The sequence below is a fragment of the Thunnus maccoyii genome, chromosome 9 (assembly GCF_910596095.1).
Source record: "Thunnus maccoyii chromosome 9, fThuMac1.1, whole genome shotgun sequence".
NCBI classification, from domain to species: domain Eukaryota; kingdom Metazoa; phylum Chordata; class Actinopteri; order Scombriformes; family Scombridae; genus Thunnus; species Thunnus maccoyii.
In genome coordinates, this window is record NC_056541.1 from 15,348,523 (window position 1) to 15,371,771 (window position 23,249).

General features: G+C 43.8%; 1 protein-coding gene across 1 annotated transcript in view; it reads right to left on the reverse strand.

The window, feature by feature from the left end:
* Positions 1 to 483: 483 nt before the first annotated feature.
* Positions 484 to 23,249, reverse strand: part of LOC121904614 (zinc finger SWIM domain-containing protein 6-like) — a 42,228-nt gene continuing 19,462 nt past the window's right edge. The window contains exons 2-14 of the mRNA XM_042422449.1: positions 17,946 to 18,302; positions 15,973 to 16,121; positions 14,465 to 14,615; positions 12,694 to 12,873; positions 11,984 to 12,154; positions 11,709 to 11,855; positions 11,228 to 11,374; positions 10,183 to 10,443; positions 8,968 to 9,103; positions 3,583 to 3,740; positions 3,302 to 3,465; positions 1,691 to 1,772; positions 484 to 1,570 (exon numbers count right to left, since the gene is read on the reverse strand). Coding sequence (XP_042278383.1) covers positions 705 to 1,570; positions 1,691 to 1,772; positions 3,302 to 3,465; positions 3,583 to 3,740; positions 8,968 to 9,103; positions 10,183 to 10,443; positions 11,228 to 11,374; positions 11,709 to 11,855; positions 11,984 to 12,154; positions 12,694 to 12,873; positions 14,465 to 14,615; positions 15,973 to 16,121; positions 17,946 to 18,302 — 2,969 coding nt within the window. The 3' untranslated portion in view covers positions 484 to 704. The remainder of the gene's footprint in view (positions 1,571 to 1,690; positions 1,773 to 3,301; positions 3,466 to 3,582; positions 3,741 to 8,967; positions 9,104 to 10,182; positions 10,444 to 11,227; positions 11,375 to 11,708; positions 11,856 to 11,983; positions 12,155 to 12,693; positions 12,874 to 14,464; positions 14,616 to 15,972; positions 16,122 to 17,945; positions 18,303 to 23,249) is intronic.

Here is a 23,249-nt window from a genome sequence, read left to right on the forward strand (position 1 = left end):
TGATGGCGGCTTTCTGTCAGTGCTAACCCAAGCTGTGCCGAGCCAAGCCGAGCCGAGCCGAGCCGAGTTAAGCTGTGCAGTGCTGCCCAGCACCCACAGGTGAGGGCCTGGACAAAGGGAGGTGCTCTGTGTGGTTTAAAGCCTTAGTTTCTCTTTGAGGATGCCGAGACGGTTTTTTTTTTTCTTCTTCTTCTTCTTCTTCTTCTTTTTTGTTTTTACATGAGCGCTATTGTAGAAGGGCTTCAGCCACTTGACAACATATAACTCAATATACACTGAAAAAGGGAAAAAAGATGTTTTAAATCATAAAAAATAAAAGGAACAAAAAAAAAAAAAGCCATTTCACTTTTCATTTTCCTTTCGCACACATGTAGAGAAATACACACAACATTCACAACGTGACAAATTTCCTCTCTTCTGAAAAATAAAAACACTTCTGTACACATAGTAGTAATAATATTATTAATAATAATAATAGTAATAATGTTTATAACAATAACAACAGCAAGAACAATAATACCGCGTGTGGCTCTGTTGATTTTTTTGTCATCTTTTCCTTTCTCTTTTTGCTTCATTGTACAAGTCACATCCCTCTTTTCACTTGTCTATTGTATAAGTCCAAAAGAAGTTCAAAAGGCAGACTCAAGTTAATAGAAAAGTACTAGAGTGGGAAGGGGGGCTTTTGGCAACCCCCAGCCTCACCCTCAGCCAAACCGCTCCCTCACCAGCATCATTAGTTTCTTTTTGCCCTTGTAGATCTGTTTCAGGTTGTCTATGAACTGCGTGAACTGAATGTGTCCGTCGTGAGCCATCATGAAAGTCTCCCGGGCCTTCCCAAGGAACTCTATGAACTCGCTGTAGTGACGCGGGCTGATGTGTGTGAGCCGTGAGTGTGTGGTGTTGATGTAGGCCCCGATGGTTGCGTCCAGCAGCTGCCTGAGCGGCGCCTTGTCCAGGGACATCAGCTTCCCAGAGTTTCTGCGGCTGTGCAGTGCCGACACCATGCCCGGCGTGGTCAGTGTGCACCGCCGCAAAATGTCAGATAGCACGGTGGCACACTTCACGCTCTTCACCACCAGGGGGATAACGGCGGCCAGCTCGTTTTTCCCTAGCGAGTGGCTGAGCGCGCAGGCCCACAGTACGTCGTTGATGGCGGGGTGCGTGTCCTGGTTGTAACTGAGGTTCAGATGAGCCATGGCTAACGTCGCCAGCTTGTAGGCCCTCATGGGGTAACCGCGGTGTTCCATGTAGCGCGCTATAGTGAAGAGCTGTGTGTAGCTCATCCCTGTCGCCGCCGCGTCCAGTACAATCTGGTAGGCTGTCTCGAAGGCAATGTGGTCCTTTTCACAGAGTGTGAGAGCGGAGAGGGCGCAGTTCTGGGGGTCCTTCATGGCACACTGCAGGGCGAGGGTGCGGGCGGATGAAGCCAGGTTCTCCTGCTGGTGGCAGTCCAGGTGGAGGCGTACGATAGTGCTGTTGGACATGACAGTGGTGGCCACGATACTGGTGGCTTCTGTGGGGGTGAAGAGGGTGAACCAGCTCTGCATGATGCTGTCCAGGGCGTACACTCCTGACACACACAAACAGGAGAGAATGAAGACAAAGTTGGGAGCGAAAGCAGCACAATCTGCACCTGATGCACATTTTAAAACAACCAAAGATAAACGACTGAGTAGTCTGGGTCACTTACCAACTTCAGTGGCACATGTGACTAACCAGCGCACCATTTCTCTCCTCCTCCAGTTTAATGTGGACAGAGTTATTCTCATCACCTGAGCAAGACGGGAAAAAAAAGACGTCAGGTGAGTTGTAGAAAAAAAAGCTTCAACAATGAAACTCTACCTTGCAACAAACTGTACAATAAGGCTGAAATATTTATTTTGAATAGGTCTTGTTCAACGCTGTAGCTAAGGAACTATATGGGAAAAGATTTTATTTCATTTCCATCAATCCTTTTTTACTGTTTCCCTTTGCAATTGTATTTTATACTAGCTGAGACAAACGGCAGCTATACACAGCACAATACAACCTAACAGAGTTATAATAAAAAAATCCAACTTGGCATTCAAATGATACAAAGTAGAAAATCTAATTTAAGAATATATCCAAGGAAAATTTAGCATTAAATTAAAGTAGTTTTGTTATCACATAAAAATAAGTGAAGTAACTAAAACATAGTGACAAAGGGAGGCTACACAGCTCTACTGTGGAGCGAGCTTCAAAACAGAACTGATAAGCATCATTTTAATTTTTGAGTTTTTGAAGCAAAATTAATTGCTCCAGGTTCAAAGGCAATAAAGAGCTCTTGCCTGATCTGCAAAAGCCTTATAAAAAACTTAATAAATACACTGTATTTAATTTAGTAAGAAAAAAGAGTCATCATGACATACAGTATATATGTCAAACATGTATCAGCCTGCTAAAAGGTACAGTATATACTGCTGAATAAAACAAAAATTATGTTCCGGTGTCTGTAGTTAAGAATTTGAGGGAAATTTCTGTGACAATCTGAAAAATAAAAACTGAGCTCAACACAAGGCCGGTCCTTCTGGTGGTGCTAACATTCAGAAAGCACTAGAATCCAACACCGGCACTCATATTCCAGTCTAAGGTGCACAAAATGTAGACGCTATAAGGAGGGAACACAGTAATAAGGTCCTCTGAGTCATCTTTAACCCTTTTCCCAACATTCAGACATGTTTAGATTTGCAGAAAGCTAAAGGATACACAGAGGTGGATCTGTGATGGTATAGTAGACAACTCAAGGGAGACATGAAGTCTGGTGATTGTTCTGCATAGTCGTATAATGGCCATGCAATATGAAGCCATTTCACAGGGCGGTGAGTGCACCCTATAGTGCAAATACTGTTGCCTCATGATGATCCCATATTCCACGATGACAAGGCCATCACACATTTTTTTTAAAAACTAGTTTTAAAGTATCAAGGTTTCATGAACACAAGAATGAAGTCAAATTCTGTTTACAACCTCTCAATTCAACAGATCTAAACATAAGTGAACCATTATGGCAGCCTCAAGAGCTGTTCACTTTTTTCTCTAGAAATTTAGGGTTAGGGTTAGATTATCACTGACACAGCAAAAACAAAAACTCAGTAATAATCAGTGTGACAGAATTCAGGGTTTTAACAGTTTAAAAAATAAACAGTGGCCTTATAGTGACTTGGTATTAGTAGAGTATTGCAAATGAATGAATATTGGTTGATATTAATTTACAATATTAAAACTATAGATTTAAGTATACTGAACATAGTACCCACACTATGTGGGCATGTCTGCATACCTGCAGTCCGAGCTCCAGAGAGACTTTGAGAAGTGTGATGTCAGGCAGGGTGTCCATCAGAGTGGCGATCTTGAATGCATCCTGTGCCAGTTTGAAGATGTGAGACGATGAGTGAATGTTTTTCTGGATGGACTCCAGGACTGTCTCCAGCCTGCGACTGTCACCTGGAAGAGATAGGGAACAGGACAGGAATGTTTTAGAACAGGATATGTTAGCGGCATAGCTTTTTTCCATGTACTATATATGTTTATGTCAGCGTGTATTTGAGAATATGTCGGCACCTTTGGCAGCAGTGAGCATGGTGGAGGCCAGCTCACACTGCTGAGACTCTATGTGGCTCAGGGTGAACCAGCGTGGGTAGCGGTTGGGCACCACGGACACGATGTGGTGAGGTCGTGACAGGTCACCGGACGAGGCCGTCGATTCCAACACCGGCAACCTGATGGAGAGACAGAAAGAGAAGATGATACTCTGCAGAAAACAATTTACTTCAATTAAATATATCATATAACGAATGATGCTTCAGAATAAGAAAGACAGAGATTGAGAGAATGATAATGAGAGAGACACCAAGAGTCCATGAATGATCAAAATCACACTTTCTTCATACAGTAACAAGAAGACAGACAGAAATACTGTAAAGACAGAGAAAGTCTTCATTATGAGTGGTTTGAAAGTGACTTCAAAATGAAAATGACTTCAGTGATCACAGGGGGATTACAGTTATCCTATCCCTGCAATTTACTTCCAACCTAGTATTTAATCACCTAGAAACCAAGGTATAATTAGTATTTTCTTCACTCTAATTGGTCATAATGAAGTCAGAGCCGTGCAACACCTGCTAGTGGATGAAGAAGCTTCTCTAGTTCCCTTCTCTCTCTCTCTCTCTCATTATAATAACACTGACAGGGCCAGGTCCTCACCAGCACCATGAGCAAAACCACCATTACCACTGTGACCAGCTCATCTCCTATTCTGCTTCACTTCTCTTCCCTCCGCTCCCACCTCAGTTTCAAAGGTCTTCTTTCCTTCAGAAGACAGCACAACCTGGCCTTCTCTCAGCCAATCACAAAGCTAATTGAGTCCACGGGGAAATTAAGGAATTCACCTTCCAGCCCCGTAAGGCTGGACACACATCAAACAAATACCGACACACATGAATGAAAAGAGCCAGCACACACACACACACGCATACGCTCAGACAGACACACACACCTGCCCTTTTGAAAACACATCAAAGCAGCCCGGTAAAAGCAATGTGATGCTAAATGCCAGTTTCAATTTCAGAGCAAAGTGCATGTGATACTGTTGCCACCTGAGTGAAGGCATGTACAAAAACAGCCTCTTCGTCACTCGGTTTTGCCCAAGAGGGCACAAATGGGGGCTCGTCACTTGGAGAGAGAAGGTGACAAAAACCCGGTCGAGATACGCGAGAGTGTGAACACTGACACTTGGTGTAAAATGGAGATGTTTGGAAGCCTTAGCAACAGCCAGGTTCCTTCCACACACATCTAAAGAGCTGCTAAAAGCTCCCACCACACTGGGGACTTCTGGAAGATTCCTGGGGTGTAGCAAAGCAAAAAAAAAAAAAGGGCCCTGGGTAAAGATGGAGGCCTCATCAACATTCCTGTCTTTGTTTGGTTTTCACCAGAGAGCCAGAGGCCTCCATTGGATGGGAGCTTGAGAGGCCTGGCTTGCTGAAAAATAACCTCTTCAAAATGTTGGGAGGAAAATCCATACTGGGCTATTGTTCCATGAGAAAAAAAAAAAAAACAAATGATGAAAAAAAAAAAAAAATCCTCATGGATTGCTGTGAAGCATTCAGTCTGAGCACAAGTACAGTAAATTTGCTGCCGCAGGTGCGTTCTCATCGAGCACCTTGTAAACTACAACAAAATGGTGCACACTGGCTGTAAACATGATCATCTTCTCTGCGCAATAACACTACACAAACTCTCAACTCGACGTCAAGTGTGCTTAAAACATCAAATTAAACTCATATTTCTTTACAGAACAGCCTTATCGTCCGGATATAAATGTGCATCAATGATATATAAAACACTAACAGAGTGAGCTGTAAGAGGCAATCAATTCCCTGTGCAAGGCAGTGAGAGGAGGAGGGGGGGTGGGGGGGGAGGGGGGTGGGTGAGGGTTGGGGGGTGGTGGTGGGCAGCAGCAGCTCTGGTGTCAAACGGGTCCTGTGGCACTGTAGCACCCTGTCACATCTGAAAAAAGGGACACAGCAATACGTATCGCACCAGAAATATTCAAGGGCGACGGAGTGAAGTGAGTCTGCAAGGGAGCACAGAAGACAGACGCCATATAGTGAGGAGACACGGATATGTAGAAACAGCTGATGGGTTGCAGTTTCAGTAGATCAGGGGGATTATTTACGGAATAGTAACACACACTTAATTGCGTATTTATACACAGGAAGAATGAGATGCAGACCGAGAAGTGAAAAAGAAGGAAGTATGACATTGATAAAAAGCAGTCCAGTCAGCTGGTCAGCATCACCATGACTACTGACCTCTCTACCTCGTGGTCCTTTCCCTTTCTGACTGTAAACACCCTTCACTTTCATAATTTATCAAGCACACATCTATCAGCTAAGCTACACATCCGCTGGAAGACCTCCACTCTATACACAAACTCAAAGTTGGAAACCGTCAGCGCGACCGCTCTGCTGTCTTGACAGGAGTGACGAGAGGTAACCCCCCGAAATTCAGCTCGCAGCTCTTAAGTGCCTAGTATGCGTGAAAGTGACATCTGCTTTGAGTGAGGCACTGTTTTCTGCACAGCATCAAAACGGTGATCAATTTCTCAGTATTATAAGAAATTTGCCTTAATTTGAGCTTAATCTTTGTGCATTTTTTTTTATTTTTAAGAAATGTCAAAAGAGCACCGACAATAGGATTTTATCTGACTCATAGGTAAGCATATAACCATTCAACTGAATTTAAAACATGAAAAACAAAGAATGTAGTTGAACCCTTTTACTGATACCTGCTTGCTCTATTGTTTTCAAGTGGTCTAATTTTACCTGTTAGTATTATGATTATGTGTGTGTGCATGTGTTATAGCATGTGTCGAAAAAAAACGAGTGAATACTGATGGCGACTTGAATTCTGAGCATCTTTTTTTATGTCTGTCTGTCTTTTTCACATGAATATATGCATGATCGAAAGAGGAAAACATTCAGAAATGTTTTGTGTGTTTTCAGGGGCACTACATGTAATTGTAACAGACTACACGGTTTGACCTCACTTAAGGAAACGGGGACGTCAGCTACCTGCACGTGTCATTGCTATATCATTGACTCAGTTTATCCTAACGCTGCAGTTATGATAAACAATGCTGTATATTCAAAGATTATGGATTATGCGGAGGATCAAAGGTTGTGGATTATAGTGAGGATCTAGATTCATTAGCATTGGAAGACTGGTATCTTATATGGAAATCTTATATGATAACAAGCGGTTGGGATTTGTCTCCTTGGCTTCCAAAGAATCGAGATAAGAACCGTCTCCTGAGAGGGAGCGAGTTGCTTCTTCTGTGGCTGCAGAATTCAAAATCTGGGCAGCTCGTGAACCAATAGGCAGTGTTTTTTTTTTTTTTTTTTGTGTGTTGGCCGCTCACACCAAGCCATCGCACAGCATATGCTGCTCTCCCATGCTTTAATTAACCTCATCCACAGTGCACACACACACACACGCTTTAAAATACTTCACTGGATATGCATTTGTGCATGGAGCCAGCCTGACTTCCTCTCATTTAAAAAAAAAGCTGAGAGAAACTGTGAAAGAGTACAAGACAAATAGGGAAAGCAAGTGGAAAGTGAAAAAGTGTGTGTGTGTGTAAATGAGCGAGAGAGCTAGACTTTTTCTCTCTCCTTGTATCAATGATAGTGTTATAATGGGTCCATTAAAATAGCCCTGGTTCCTTTACCTCCTCCTCTATATTTAACTGTTCGCCGTCCCGTGGGAGCGAGGAGGTATATGCTATCATATTACACTACGCTACATTACACACATTCATTATGTGCTGAGTAGACACCCCTGGCTCCCAGGAGCACCCATAAGTGGCCATATTATTCTAAATCGCCGGTTTCACACCACAGGAGTGAGGATGGAGGAGGTGAGGGGAGGAAACAGGGGAAGGTGAAGGGAAGTAGCAAGGGAGGGAAGGGAGAGGCTGACTCATGGAAAACAGGTTCGGGACACGGGTTAGAGGCAGCGGCTGGATGTGCAACCTTGAAACCGCACGGCTCCTGAATGAAAACTCCGACCATATTGTTTTGGTTTCGTAAGCATATTATTTCAATTCCTGCCGCCTCCTAACTGGTTAACAGCAGGAAGGTGTGAGCGCTGTGTTTGCTGTCCTTTTGTTCTGCAATTGTCCAACTGTGACACTTGACGGTGTAAGCCTTAAAAAAAAAAAAAAAAGAACTCACTTCCCATTCATTCACTGAACATTTGCCAGTTTTCCAGTGATGGACTCAGAGGCCTCGCTTTGTAGAAACACAACAAACATCTTCCCCACACTGCCCTGTCCCTGTTGGCCCTGTGTGTGTGCATGTGTGTGTGTGTGTGTATGTGTGCTTCCTCCTCATTACAGCCACACTAATTACACTCTCATTAATGTAATTAATATTCACTGATCCAGCTCCCACTAGTCACAACATCAAAACACAGCAGCGCAGACTGATTAACACACATACACATGTACACATTGTCCACAGATGAATACACACAGGAGCTTAATATAGAGAGATCACATGGACAACGCACAGTCAGTCCCACAAACAGGACAGAGCCACACAGAGACACAATCCTCTATAAAGTTCCTGTCTGGTAAAAACCTCTTAAATCTTCTGTTTATAACTCAGATTTGGCCATGATGACAAAATATGGCAGATCACCACAGATATCTTGTGATATCAGAAGCTTTTACGAGTTTTACAGCTGGAATCTGAAACCTGAATGCAGTGTGCTTGATTGCAATCTGCAAAAGTAAGTTGTTAAGCAAGTGATGCAGTTGGTTGGTCTTAATAGAGGTGTAACTTTGCTGATTTGAACTGTTTCATTCAATTCAATTCAAAGATTTGTAGACACTGACTATGTACGCACTTTAGTACGCACATCAGTAAGTGAACGCGTCACTGTCTGACTGTCTTCAGTTCAGTAGTACATTCAGTATGTTGCTGGTTCAAGCTGTTATGTTCACTTCAATACAAAATTAGGCGTAATAGCTCAGCAGCAGAGTATTTGCAACAGTTATCACATCATGATGGTTTCTGTGGTTTTCGATGCCTTTTAGTAACATACTGTGAATCACTGCTGAGCTGAAAAGGTGCTCTTTGTCACCAGTGAGGGGAGCTCCACTGCTAAAAGCTACTGATTTGGTCGGAGGTGATTGAGTACAGTCAGTTCAGTTTGAAGATTTGTTTGTACTGAACAGGCTTCACAAAAACAGCCATGTTTTGGAGCTGACGGCCGTACATTTAAGAGTTGGAATTTTTAAAAGGCTCCATAAGACCGAACTTGGGAGGATTTTCTTAATCCAAGGATCAGCATGAAATTCTTCAAATGAAAGTCAATGAAATCTGATCAACAAGGTTTTGTTATGATTATAGCCACACACACACACAACTTTAGGGTACCTACCTCATGGCTCTCAGTGCAATTTTGTACGCTAGTTCAGCGTCGTGAGGTAGGAGAGAGGTGAAGAGATAGCGGGCGAAGGTGTGCATGGGAACACTCTCTCTGTGGACAATCTCCCCCAGACCAGCGTACGGGCCAGCTGTGCAAAAAACACACAAACACAGACAAGGGGAACGGTTATTAGTGACAGATGAAAAAGGGGGAAGAAATTAACAATTATGTGACTCATTGGATCCATGAATTTTATGGTATGGTATTGAATTTTATAGTATCTACAGTAAAAACAGACAAGAAAAACAACTGTTTTTTCATTCTGTTGTACTGTGAGTTGTGCTTTTTTATGCTGTAATACACTTAGGAGAGACTTATCTGGTCTATCCCTCCCAGCCTGGGAGAGTCAAAGCCACGCGGCATTTAAACAAACTGTGACGTCAAAAACCATATGGTCGTGTGTAGACTTGGCCCTGCGCTCTCTCCCTTCTCTCCCCCTCTTCCTCCACTTCCCCTCGTCTCTAGTGGGTTATTTTAAACCCCAACAGGCTCCTAAGCCACAGACCACATCACACAGTGGCGCGGCTGCAGCCTCCAGGGGCCCGCAGAGGCCTCAAAGCCGGGTGCTCTATTAGTAACGGAGCCAGAGGTGGGTGGTCGCGTCGGGCCGGGCAGGGCTGGGCTGGGGTTTGGGTGGGGTCTGGAGTAAAATCTTGACTGGGTTGGGCCAGCCAGGATGTGTCACCCCCCCTCCTCCTTCTCCCTTTCCCATAACCAAACCCCAGCCGTTGCATTCTGTTCCAGTTCAGTCCTGTAAATGTACACACTGTTGTGTGTGCACGCATGTGTGCTGACACAATACCCCTGGTGTTACTGTGTAAAGAGCTCATTTTGGTCTGGCCCGGGGCAGCTCAGCCTCTATTTGCACCACAAAATGAAAGGACAATAAATAGTGAGACAGAGTCCAATGTGTTTTTTCCTGTTTAAGCAAGAATGTGTAGGCTGGTGTGTGGGAGGAGAGACAAGACAGAGAGGAGTTGTGCGTGTATATATACTGTATATAGACAGTATATACATATATATATATATATATATATATATATATATATTTATATGTATGTGTGTATGTGTGTGTGTGTGTACGTGTGTGTACGTGTGTACATGTGTGGGGACTGCTGGGAGAATAAAAGCAGAAGCAGAATAAGGGTGAAATGTTATCTCTCTCACCCTCTAGCAGAAAGACAGCTTGTTTTCGGAAGATTTTGACCAGGGAGTCGTCCAGTTCCACTTCCTGCAGCTTGGCCAATAGCTGCTCTTCGTTGCGGCACACCTTTTCTTGCGCGTACAGCCCGTCTGGCATCACCCGCTGCTGGCCTAAGCCAATCAGAGCCGTCTCCACTGCCAGCGCCACGTAGGATTCACCGTCTCCCAGCAATCGCTGCACGGGCATCCGCTGGAGGTCTGCGCGACTAACTACACTGGAGCAGTCTGTGAAGAAGACAAAGATGAGAGGTAGATCAAAGGAAGTGAGCTGGCGTGAGGTGGTAGTCAGTGTTATTCTCTGAGGTCTGGACGCTAGATGAGTCTGTCTCTTATGGAAAACCGCTGTGTCAGTCACACAGTAGATGTCTGAACCCAGCGACCATCCAAAATAAAGATTAACGCCTCAGGAGCATTCCTCTGTTCACTGCTCTACCTCAGAGGAGAGGGCTATTTCGGTGAGCAGAGGAGGCGAAGAGGGACGGAGAGATCGAGGAGCGTGGGGGAAGAGAATTTAAAAAACATGAGAGGAGGCATGATAAGATGAGCCAAAGAGACTGAAGTTGAATCTGCGCTTTAACTGTGCTTTATAACATCTGCATTCTAATGTAAGCCAAGAAATACAAAAAGACATGAAAAGTATGAGGCTGAAAAAAATCTCTTTGCTATCTAATGTCACAAATAAAACATTGGGAATAATATACAGAATGTGCAAAAATTAAAAATGTATAAAAATCTGTGTATAAATATACAAACCTTTGCGTACTTTCATGATTGTAGCCCTGCTCATTTTATACCATGCTATACTTATAGTATTGTTTTATATGTGGTAATTATGTAAGCCATGTATACAGTATGTCATATTCAAATCATATGATACAAGTATGTGACACAACATACTGTTTAATCTTCTTGGCTTTTTTTTGTTTCATATGTTGCCATAGCACCAGGGCTATATTAAGTATATGTGTAAATTTCTTTTCATTGGGGATGCCAGTTAAATCAGCAGTACCTGAGAGGTCTAAACAGGTATTCGAGCCCTCCTCTCCCGCTCGTCCCGACTCTGTCAGGGTGCTGAACAAGGTGCCGATGGGATCCAGGGGATGTCCCACCCAGCCCTCCATGTTGGTGATGGAAGTATGGCCTTTATGGAGCAACTCTGAGACAAAGTGGAGCAGACAGTGACGCAGTTAGAGGAGAGTGCAGACAGAAGTATGCTGTTAATGCAATGTCTTGTAAAACCATGCACATATTTTCTGAACTGAAATTACCAAAAATTATTCAATGACCTCCACCAAATAGACCAAATGAAAAGATAACAATAACATAAATAAACAACTTGACCTGCACTAGACAAATGAACAAGTTCTTACATCGAATTAAACTAAATTAATAAGGACAAAGAATTCAAGCAAAATGTTATTCTAACAACAACACAACCTCCCTCTCGGTTAATTACTTCAAAAAATGGACACCTTAAAAACAGGCTTCACCTTTCTTGTGCCGTCGGAAGTGCTCCAGTTGCCTCTGCTGCTGCCGTCGTAACGTGTTCACCACAGCGATGGCCAGTCTGAGGGCTTCTCTGGGGTAACCGTGTGAACGCAGGGCGTCCACCCTGGCACAGGCCGTTGGGACATGTTCTGAGAAAACGGCAAAGTATTTAACTCTCATCATCTCTCACTGTGTCTGCATGTTCCCGGACCAACTTACTGCATGTAAACAACCGATCTGACACTCATACACCCACATACAGTAAACACAGACTCACCATGCCACAGGGGTGAGCCGCGTGTGTCAAAGAGGGAGCCCTCCTGGTTGTCATGGTAACAGTAGTTGGCATAGAGGTCACTGGCGATAATGTGCTGGAGGTGTCGGTCCTGCCAGTGCAGGTCACAGGCCTCAATAGCCCGTGTGAACACAGTCCTGTGGGGGCGCATCTCTGCAGGAAAAAGAGGTGGAAGACAGGCGGAGGAAGGATTTAATGCTCGATCACCTTCACATGCTGAGAGAAAGGCAGGTAATGATCATCAGCTAGCCCACTTGCATGGTCATTTGGTTGCCTTTTGGCTGAAAAGTCCATGCATTATCATATTAATATTAATAATATGTTAATTTTTGTGCATTAGCATAATTACTGTAAACAAACATAACCATAACCTAGAAGATTGGCAGCCTGTAGCAGCTTCTACATGGCAGAAAATCTGCCACTGTTTTCATCTGAACTGAAGTGAAGCTTTCAGCGCGAATGAGCTTCATGGAAAAATCATCTCCAAAGGGTTGATCATCTTTCGTAAGGTAGAAGAAACACAAACACATGCAGAATGATGCATACAGTAACCTTCAATATGCATAAGATGGAGGCTCCTCTATTGATGTACAAATGCTACATTTAGCACTTCTCACCTTTTCCACTGTGAGATACTTTATTACAAAGTAAATATGTTATTGACAAACATACAAAACTTGTCAATCTCTGACCTTGGTTGCCATGGGCACCCTGAGGCAGTGAGTGGGTGAGGTTGGGCAGCTCGTTGCCGTGGTTACCGTCCTCCCAGGGGCAGACATCCACGCTGTTCCATCTGCGCAGCTGGCGCAGCCATGATGACTTCTGCTCTGGCTTGCAGTGGGGGTTCAGTACGATGCACATCCACAGGGCACCTGGACACACACGAACATAAACACACACACACACACACTTGAGTCACCTACCCTACTTCCCAGTGATGTAAGCAATGAGTCATACAATGCAGGAAGGTGTATCTTTTGAGATTAAAAACTCCTAAACACAGCTATCTGGCAAGATTGAAAGCTCGAGGCAGTTTTCAAAGATGTGCAGCAGTCATAACATCGTTCCTTTTTCTTTTAGAGCACATTTTGTATGCTGCCGCCCTCTTGCACTGGAATACAAAACTCTGTGAAAACAGAGAACTTAACTAGTCCCCAGGCAACGTGGACTGCACACACATCATTTTGGAGTAAATTGGAACAAACAGAATATGAAAAGTGGCTAAGTCTCTTGGGATACGAGCACATTCAGGGATTTTTACTCTCAAGACTGCTGGAGATATGTACACTCCTCAGCATGTGTTTGTGTGTTATTGTGTTGTTTTTATGCATGCATGCAAAAGGCGGAGAGAGTTTGGGAGGAAGGACGAAGACAAGGACGAAGACAGAACATGAAGAGCGAAAAAGAACACAAAAGGTGCAGAACAGAGGGAGAGCAGGAAAAAAAAAGGGGAAATAGAAAATGAAATGGGAGCGGAGATGATTTGGACGAGGAGACATGGCTGAGGACAAGTGAATGAGGCTCGGCTTTGTGTCTGGAGGAGAGGAGTAGTTGCAGCTCAAAGGAGAAAGACAAAAGAGGGGGAGAGAGAGAGAGAGAGAAGGAGAGAGAGAGAGAGAGAGAGAGAGAGAGAGCGGTGCCGAGAGGCAGCATTCACCACACATCAGGGGGAGTGATAAGGACTTGGGAAGAAGGGTTTGAAGTGTGGACTTCAAAGAGACCGTACACACACTTCCAAAAATACGTGGGATTGAAACAGATGAGATCACTGCGCTGTCCTCACAGAGTGCAGAACAAGACCAAAGGGAGAAAATGAAAATCATCATCGCCAACAACAGCAGCATCAACCAAGACATTAGAGGGAAACAACAAAGGAAGGAGACAACACGACTGCTGTCCTGGTGACGGGCTTGTTGGTTTTGTGGTTTGTGAGGAAGTGTTTCGCTGTAGGTACAGTACATCTGTCAGAGGAACTACACACTGTATCAAACCAAACAACTGCATGGCAAGCAGCACTCTGTCACATTAACTAAATATATAATGCGAAGCGTTTGAAAACATTACGGAGGTCATAATATTTGGGGTTTTGATGAGGCGCGATGTGCTGCCTTAAACGGCTTGTAATTCACAAAGACACTCTTGCTGAGCTGCCAAACCTGCATTCACAGTCAGGGGGAGAAGACTGGGCTGTCAGTGATGAGTGTATGTGTGTGTGTGTATGTGTGTGTGTGTGTGTGTGTGGGCTGTCTTGGAAACAAAGGACAAATAAACAAACAGGGAAAAAAAATATGCGCGTGTGTGCCTTTGTGTCGATGTCTGCGTTCGATCACCCACCTTGCTAAATCTCTCCGTGCCTGTGCATACTGTGAAAGATGTGTGTGTGTGTGTGTGTGTGTGTGTGTGTCTGTCTCTACGTGTGCACTTAAGTAGGACAATTTGTGTGCGTGTGTGTTTCCCACTCACCCAGCTCGTCCCAGAGCTGTCTGTACTTGTCGGTCATGGTGGTGCCCTGCTGTCTCCACAGCGCCAGCCGAGGGTCGGCCATGAACTGTTCTGTGATCAGTGTTAACATCCTCGCTCCGTTGGAGTCACGCATCTTCAACATCTCCCTCACCTAGAGGAGGAGAGAGGAGGAGACAGGGAGGGACGGTTACATACACGCCCGCACACACACACATGTGGTTTATACAAACACACGTAAAAAGAGGACGGTGAGTAAACAGACGCACGGATGAAAATATACTGTAAAATCCAGGATTTTTTTCTGTTTTTCTAGTATTGTGAAAATGAAAAAAAATTACAAAAATCTGAGTGAAAATATGATTTTAAAAACACTTTTCAATGCAAACATACAACTTTCTTTTTTCTCTAAGAGGGGCTCTGGTGGAAAACCGGCAGCTCTGTTTTCTCCTTCTTTTCTCCTCGCTTTCTCGAACCGCATCTTCTGAGCTGCGCTAATCGCAAGAGGACCCAATTTATTGTAAACTACGGTGGTCAGCAACTTCTTGCAACAGGGAAAAAACAACCACTTCAGTGAGTGGGAGATATAAAATTCAAGTAAAATTGGTTTAAACAGAAATACTGTTAGAAGTTCTCTGTATTTTTTGGCTAAAAATCTGTAAAAAAACAAAACAAAACAAACATTTCTATCCATAAACATACACCAAGAAAAAGCCACAGACACAGGATTACGTATATACACAAACGCATACATAGTACATGTGTTTTTGTGATTTGAGGGCATGTCGGTGTACTCTAAACGTGGGTGTGAGTGTGTATGTGTCTGTGCAAGCATGTATGTGTCTGTCAGTTCTGTGTATATGTGTGTGTGTGTGTGTGTGCTGAAAAAGATAGAACAGGCATCAAAGAGCGTGAAGCCGAGAGACATTCTAAAAGCCGGGCAGGGTAGATGATAATGGCCTTGCCTTGCGGTCTTTACATAGCACACAGCACATTAATGCTGGCCTCGCTTTGCCACCGTAATACCAGGCAACAGAGCGGACACGCACACATCTCTCATGTAATCGTTTAATCGTGGGTACAGAGTAGTATACAGTGCAAGCTTTCCCTCTTTCTATATCTCTTTCTCTCCCTCCATCCTGCAATTAGCTCCAGCTAAGAGGCGGCGTGCCACTTTTAATGTATGTGCCAATATATGTAAGTTGTTTTGTCTGGGATTACTTTGAACAGAGGAAGGCCTCTTTTCAGAAAGGAATTGAAGAGAATACAAGTGCACTAGAGAGAGAGAGACAGAGAGAAAATATTTATCAACAGGATACAGAGGGAAGGATAAGGGTGAGACTGCATTTTTCGTGTTCTTGTAAAGAGGAAAGGAAACTTAAAAAAAAAAAAAAAAAGAGAGAGAGAGGTTAGAATGAACTGTGTGCTTGTTGCTGTGGCAGTCAGGGTTGGTATGTGTTGTATGTGTGTTGTTATGTTCTGTATGTGAATGAATGCTACTGGCTCCTGACCTTGCTGAAGAGCAGGTTGAGCTGCTTGCCCGAGCCGTGGTATCCTCCCTGGGACAGGAAGAGCTTAACTTGCTCCTGAACCTGCTCCTCATCCAGATGCCAGCAGTTCTCGTCGTCCACGCTGGCTCCTGCCGTGGGGTCCGGGGCCCCTACATACATACATAAATATAATATGTGGATTAGGCCACTATGTTTTCATCATTTTTGTCCTGATAAAAATACTGTACTACTATTACAGAGTGATATATTAATATTTTTATAGGCAACTATAGACTTAAATAATGTTAATGTGAACTCTACACTTTAGTTATGATATTATATCTTTGGAAAACACAAAAATAGTCACTATTCAAAAAGTAGACCAACAACAACCACAATTTAACCACAATTCTAACCTCAATTACTTTGATAGTCAAGCAAAAATGCCAAACCTTCTGCTTCCAACTTCTCAATTGTGAGGATTTGCCGCTATTATTTGTCTTTTACTGTATGATAGTAAACTGAATATCTTCAAGGTTAAGAGTGTTGGTCAGACAAAGCACGAAAAGTCAAGATGTCACCCTGAGCTTTACTGTAGGAAATTATAACAGGCATTTTTCACTATTGTTTAACATTTTATAGGTCAATTAATCAAGAAATAAGTCTTCAGGTTACTTAATAACGAAAAAAAGCTGCAGCCCTAACACATTGTTACTTCTGAACCAATTTTAAGAACACTATTTACAATGCAAGCAGAGACGATTTAGAAACCAGCTGCAAAGCTTCCAAGACTTTTCACCATGACGCTGTAGAAAAGAAGAGAAAGGCTGCAACTATAATTCAACGTGAATAATATGAATGTGGAATATTTTCATGTAGTCTGCCTTCTTCCATTAACGCTAGCTCCTGTACCCCTGTTATTTGGCACTTAATTCAAGTGTATTTTATAGAAACAACCCCAAAGCAAAACTGAATTTATGAATCTATTACTCGTCATAAAAAGTTAGATTGTAATGTACCTTTGAACATACTGACTCACAGTTTCAACAACACATTGATTTTGTAATAACACTTTGTATTGTGAAAGTAATTTTCCCCAACATTGTAAACAGTAATCCAGTTTCTTTATCCCTCAAAACTAAAGAAATGTTGTTTCCCGGAAGGAAACTGTAAAAGACATAAAGACTGAAAACATATACTGTATGTACACATAAATCTCAAACAGATTAAATGAATAGGAACCATTCAGTTAGATGCTTTGATTCAGATGACATGTTTCAATTTTAAAGAATTATTGATGGAGGGGCAACAAATCAATAGGCTGTCAAAAAAAAAAAAAATCGCTCAATCACAACAGTTTGTCTCTTTATCGCCCTTTATCTGACTTTTTTATTTATTTCCATCCTGCATTCTAAGATGTTCATACATGGTTCTTCCTTCTTTCTGGGTAAATCTCTTCTTCTTTTCGTCCCTGTTTCTCAGTTTCCTCATAGTCTTCGTTCCTCCAAGTCCAGTATGTCTTCATTCTTCCTCGTCTTCTTGCCCTTATTTCATTATTTTCTCTCTAACAAACACACATATATGCTTTTTCATGGCTTCTTCTGTTCCGTGTTCTCACTGGTGTCTCTTGCTGTGTATTGTTTGCCCTTGAGTTTCTCCCTCTTATTAAGGTAAGCAGCAAATACAGTATTGATAACAAGAGATATGCACCTTTCTTTATCTCTCTACTAGCCTCTTCGTCTCTGTCTCTGTATCGCTCTCTCTCTCTCTCAGAGGTAAATAACGGGTCTATAGTGTTGATTAGAGGCACACAGTCTCTCCTTTACTGCCTGGATCTCACTAATGAGTAACATTGATCCTGCCACACTTTACCTTCATCACGCAGTCAATACACGCATGCATGTAGAGTAAGGAAGACACACAAACTAACAAGATCACATGACCCTCTTCGCACTCACTGACACACACACACACACACACACAATTTTCCTCACCGTGGACCTGGTTGATCTCCGAGTTCTGTGACAAAATCTCATCAGCCAGTTTCTGCGCAGTAGGCAAGACTTCGGTGTGGTGGACCGAAATCAGATACTGGACGAACTTCTGCAGCTGGTCTCTGCTCATCTGGAACAGGGTTTCTGAGATGGGCAGGTGCAGTTTGACCTGCTCGGGCTTCCGTACTCTGTAAAGCGACAGCGCCACCACATGGGCGCAGTAGAAGATGTCTTTGTTGCCGCAGGTGCACGTTACCGCCGTGATCTTGCAGCGGTCGAAGCTGACGCTGACGCTGCATACTAGCTCCGGGGACGAGGGTGTGGCGGGGTCCGTCACTGTGCCGCTCAGATGGAAACCTGAGAGGGTGAGAAATAAAAGAAAAAGTTAAGTACAATGTATGTAAAGGTATCCATGCCTCCATTATAGCTTCCTTTCTGCTGAAACATTTCATCGATTAACCGATTAATCGGTGAGGGAAAAGTTTTAAATGATTTCTCAAGCAAAAATGGCTACATTCCTCTAGCTGCAGCTTCTCGAATTTGAACATTTCCTTCTTTTCTTTGGTAGTTCATGGAATATGTTTGGGTTTTGGAAAGTCTGTCCCATAAAAAATGATCAGTTTTAACCCGAGCAACAAGACAAGATCAGAATAAACTGTCAGTCAGTAGGATAGAGATGAGATCAGGCAACTATTGTGTTTCCCACAGAACCAACAACTGGATGTTTTGCCTAAACATCTATTAAGTAAACGCATGAGAACTGGATGACTCGATCAACTGGTTGAATGTGCCCTTTAGTAAATGACATTATGGAAGCAATCTCTCTGAGAATGAACACAGTGAGGATGGAGTTCACCAATTATATGAAACAGACTTAGCTGGCCACAGGCACCTGCCAAAGGCCCCATGTTCTCTTATCATGAGAGCATGATCAGAACCAGCTGCAGTCCACTGTTGCGACTCTGAGTGAGAGTGAATGAGCATGACAGAAATCCAAATGCAGGAACTCGGTTGGAGGAACTGAGAAAGAGATGAGGAAGTGAGCAGTCGGGGCGGCTGTTACAGTATGAATAATACAGCCTCTTGTTTGAATATAACGTTTGATCTTATCCTGACTGCGCTATCCGGAGGCGCGGCTGGTCATTATGCGAGTATGAATATGAATGAGCAGGGCGGGTCTCCGGCAGAGGCCTAAAACACACACTGATGAGCATATGAAAGAGACAAACCTGTGTGCACACACTGAGTCGCAGCGTGAGATCATGCATTTATTAATAATGGGAGTGGTTAGGAGAGATGGAGAGGAGCTTATGAATGCATTTATGTGTTCAGGAGAGATGTCTGAAATGCATGTGGGCCGGGGCAAAGACATACATCTCTTCAATATGTTTATCAAAGGGCTGAATGCATGCATCGCTGTGATATCAGGCATGTATTAACGCAGATATCAAAGCGTTCTCCGGGCCTCTACATTAGGTAAAAAAAAAGGGAGAGGGGGTAGAAAGTTGAATATTTCATAGCATATGCTGTAGAGGGTAATGGGGTGAGGTGCACACAAGCAGGCAGAACAGAGGTCAGGTGGTCAGAGAAGCTTTCCTTGCGGGTTGCAGTAAGAATGCAGGTGAATAGGAGGAAAAAGGGAGAAGGACATAAACAGGGTCACGAAGGCTTATGTTTATTCTCTGCAGCCTCCCTGTTTAAATACCCTCTTACATGAGTTATGACTGAGGCCTTCAGCAACACTTTATCAATCCAAAATTCAAAAAAAGCTCCATTATCATGGATGTTGCAAATGAGCATGAGAACGGAAATTACCATGTTTTTTCCTATATGTGCCCTTTTGCTCAGCATTATCTGCAAAACTAAGAAGTGTTGGCTGCAAATATCCGACAGTGCAGAACTGCAGAACATTGCCATGGAGATATGCTTTTCCATTCTAAAAGCCAGCTGGCACAGGAAGTACATGTTCGTTAACAATATCCACAGAAGACGGGTGTGGATCGAATGTGGCAGCCACTTGCATCTGCGGTGATCAAAGCCTATACGTCTACAGCTGTGAGAGAGAGTGTGTGAGAGAGAGAGAGAGAGAGAGAGAGAGAGAGAGAGAGAGAGAGAGATATACTGAGTCACTCTTAAACGAGACAAAAAGGTTTACATGGTGCAGCTGCTTGTCGAATGGAGAGCTAACTGATTTAGCTGTGTAACAACATACAAATGAGGAATGGCTTTTAATACATTTAGTATGCGTGTGTGTTTGTGTGTGTGTGTGTTTTGTGTGCACACGCGACATGAGCTTGTGTTTCAAGAGTAGCCCCTGGTCCAGAGAGTGGAGAGAAAAGGAGAACATCAAAAACATGTGGAGCTGAGAGAGCTCAAAGAAAAATCAACCTCTGATACAAACAGACACACACACACACACACACACACACGCTCTTATACACACACACACACACACACACTTATCAGCCTGTCATAAAAACAGCTGCACTTTCTTTTTCAAATGTTTTCCTTTTTCCCATAGGGAAAATTAACAGGGATACTTTTTTTTAAATTCAAAACACATGGTGTATGAAAAACTAAATAGTGATAAAAGACTTGTTCGAAAGCAAAGGTCTGTTGTGTTTCCCTCGCTTTAATGGACACTCTCTCTCTCTCGCCTTCCAAGCCCTTTTCATCCGTCCCTCCCTCCGTCCGCATTCCCACAGCTCTTTCTCTCTCACTCTCTGACAGATGGGTAGGTAATGAGTTTCGCCTTTCCCCGTCCAATCGTCTGGGCACCAAAAACTGCCCCCCACGCCAAATATGCCCTTTTAATTTAGCCAAGCGCTGAGTACAGGGATATTACTGTTTAGGTACATACACACACACACAGACACACAGACACATGCATGCACACACACACACACACACACACACCTCCCATGACTCCTGGTTGGGTGGGTATGAAACCTTCAATGTCTCATGTGCTAGCTATTAAAGAGCCTGGTTTCCCCCTCACCCAGTCCACCCAGCTCCCCTCCCCGAGTGGTGCTCAGGGCTCTTTTCTGTGCATGTTCAAGAGGCCAGGGTTGGCTTTCAAAGTAACCATGGCGGCCATTTTTAGAACAAGGCCTCTATGAGGTTGCCCTAGAAACCCCTTCTGACCGCCCTGGTGAAATCACACTTGGCCCGAAGCGCTGTGTAAGGGAGCGAGAACAGTGTGTGAAAGAGCGAGCGAGAATGAGCGTATGTATATATATGTTCAAATCCCACAAAAGGTCTGCAGACCACCCACACTCTTTGGGGGACCCACATCAAAGCATTCCCCCAAATAGCCCTTCGCTCTATCTTTTTCTCTCGTTTTGAAATTGTATAAGTGCCGATAAGCCAGCGTGCGCTCTCTTGACCAGCTAGGACCACTTCTGTCTATTCAACAACAAGGGGCCCCAGAAATACCGGACTCCTGCTCTTATTTCAGGGAGGAAAGGCCCAGACTAAGACCTGCAGCTCCCTCAACATACATCTACTGCGACGGAAGAATGCCGCCTTTATACGCTCCCTATAAAACAGGATTTAGCTTCCCACATGAAGGCAGTCGGCAGGGATCGGGGCCGGGCCTGAAAGGTATGCTTGCCTAAGCACAAAAGTGCTCAGTGTTCCAAAATCACTGAGTAAATTAGATTGAGCAACATACATATATTTCCGCAATCAAATTAAGATTCCAAGTCAATGGAGAAAATTCAGGCCCAGCAGTGGGAAGGTCATTAAGTTTATTGGCTGAACTGGTTCATGAGTGACTGTCACCTAAATCTAATATGGCACCATGCAGTTCAGACAGGGCTCATCCGTTGTATTCGTGTCCGTCAGAGAGTAGAGATTCTGAATACATGATTGATTTCAGTACAAAAAAATGAGATAAAACAAATGGCCTGGTGTGAAAGTGAGTCAACAAAAGCTAAGAGGGGGAAGCAGAGAAAGCAAATAGATATTTAAGGCCCATTCGCCTGCGCCGATTCACTTTAGCCTTGGACATTAATCAAATTACCTCATGAGCTGCAGACAGACAGAGAGCAACACCAAAAATCCGGCTCTGCCCTGCTAGAGCCTCTATGATCCAGGCGGGACCACCTGCAGTAGTTTGAGTCCTACTCCATGTTGACCAAAGATAGCCTCACAGAGAAAAAGGCTACCGGACTGGAATCCAATCCGTTTGGTTGGATTGAACCGAGAGGCCCTACTGAAAGGAGATCTGAACCACGACCGAAGAAAAGCAAGGCCCTGCAGCAGGTCGAAGAGGGGTCGAGAAATGTTGGGCAACCCCCACCTCTAACGCCGCTTCTATCCCACCCACAGCCAAAGGAGCCTTCCCTTCATTGCTGCTCCATGAACTGGCCCAATTAATAAGGCTACAAAGACAAATACAAGGCCTTTCAGCATCTTAGAGGGTAGGTCTGTGTGAGTAACAATCAGCACATGCGTGTGTGTGGTCCTATAAGGAAGCACCCATACAGAGACTATAAACAGAGATCAATGCTATTCTGCAGGAGACCTTGCTCCAGGCGTGTGTGTGTGTGCATGTGTGTGTGTCCTAGGTGTGGGACGGGCTGGAATAACACAGCTGAGCTCCAGGGGCGGCCATATTTACGCCTTAAACCCTCTGGTAGACCGAAAAGCCTTTTTCTCCGCGGGTGTGTTTTCATCACCTGCACTTCCACACACACACATGTGCACCGACACACACGTTCCCTCTCTCTCCCTCTCTCTCTCTTATGGTCTGAACGCGTGTGCTGACAGACACAAACGAGCATAAATTAATGTTTTGAGATATTCTATGAATTTCAATGCTTTTACTTCCGCTTGAGATTCTGACAGGAAAATCTGCATACTAATCATAGGGATGGATGGAAAAGAATATCTTTGTGTGTGTGTGCGTTGACGGATGTGTGGGTGATTGGAGTTGTCATCAGCTGGCGGTTGAAATGACAGTCAACTACTGGGCTGCTGCCACTTAGTTGCCATGCGGTACATCAGGAATGACTCGCAATTTTCTAACTATCACTTTCAAAATGGATTCTAATTTTGCTGGATTGGGCCTGTCAGGCAGAGCTGGTGTTACTGCTCTGCTGACTGATCCCAAAGGCTGCTGTTCAGAAGGCTGACCAGTGCAGACAGACAGTGGAGCCTCTGTTCAGGGATGAGATCAAGACAAGACCAAAAAAAAAAAAAGGAAAAAGTGATCAGAAAATGAGATGGTAACAAATGGAAGAAAGAAATCTGGGGAAAAAATCCTCACAATTCACAGTGACACAGACTCATGGGCTTTTT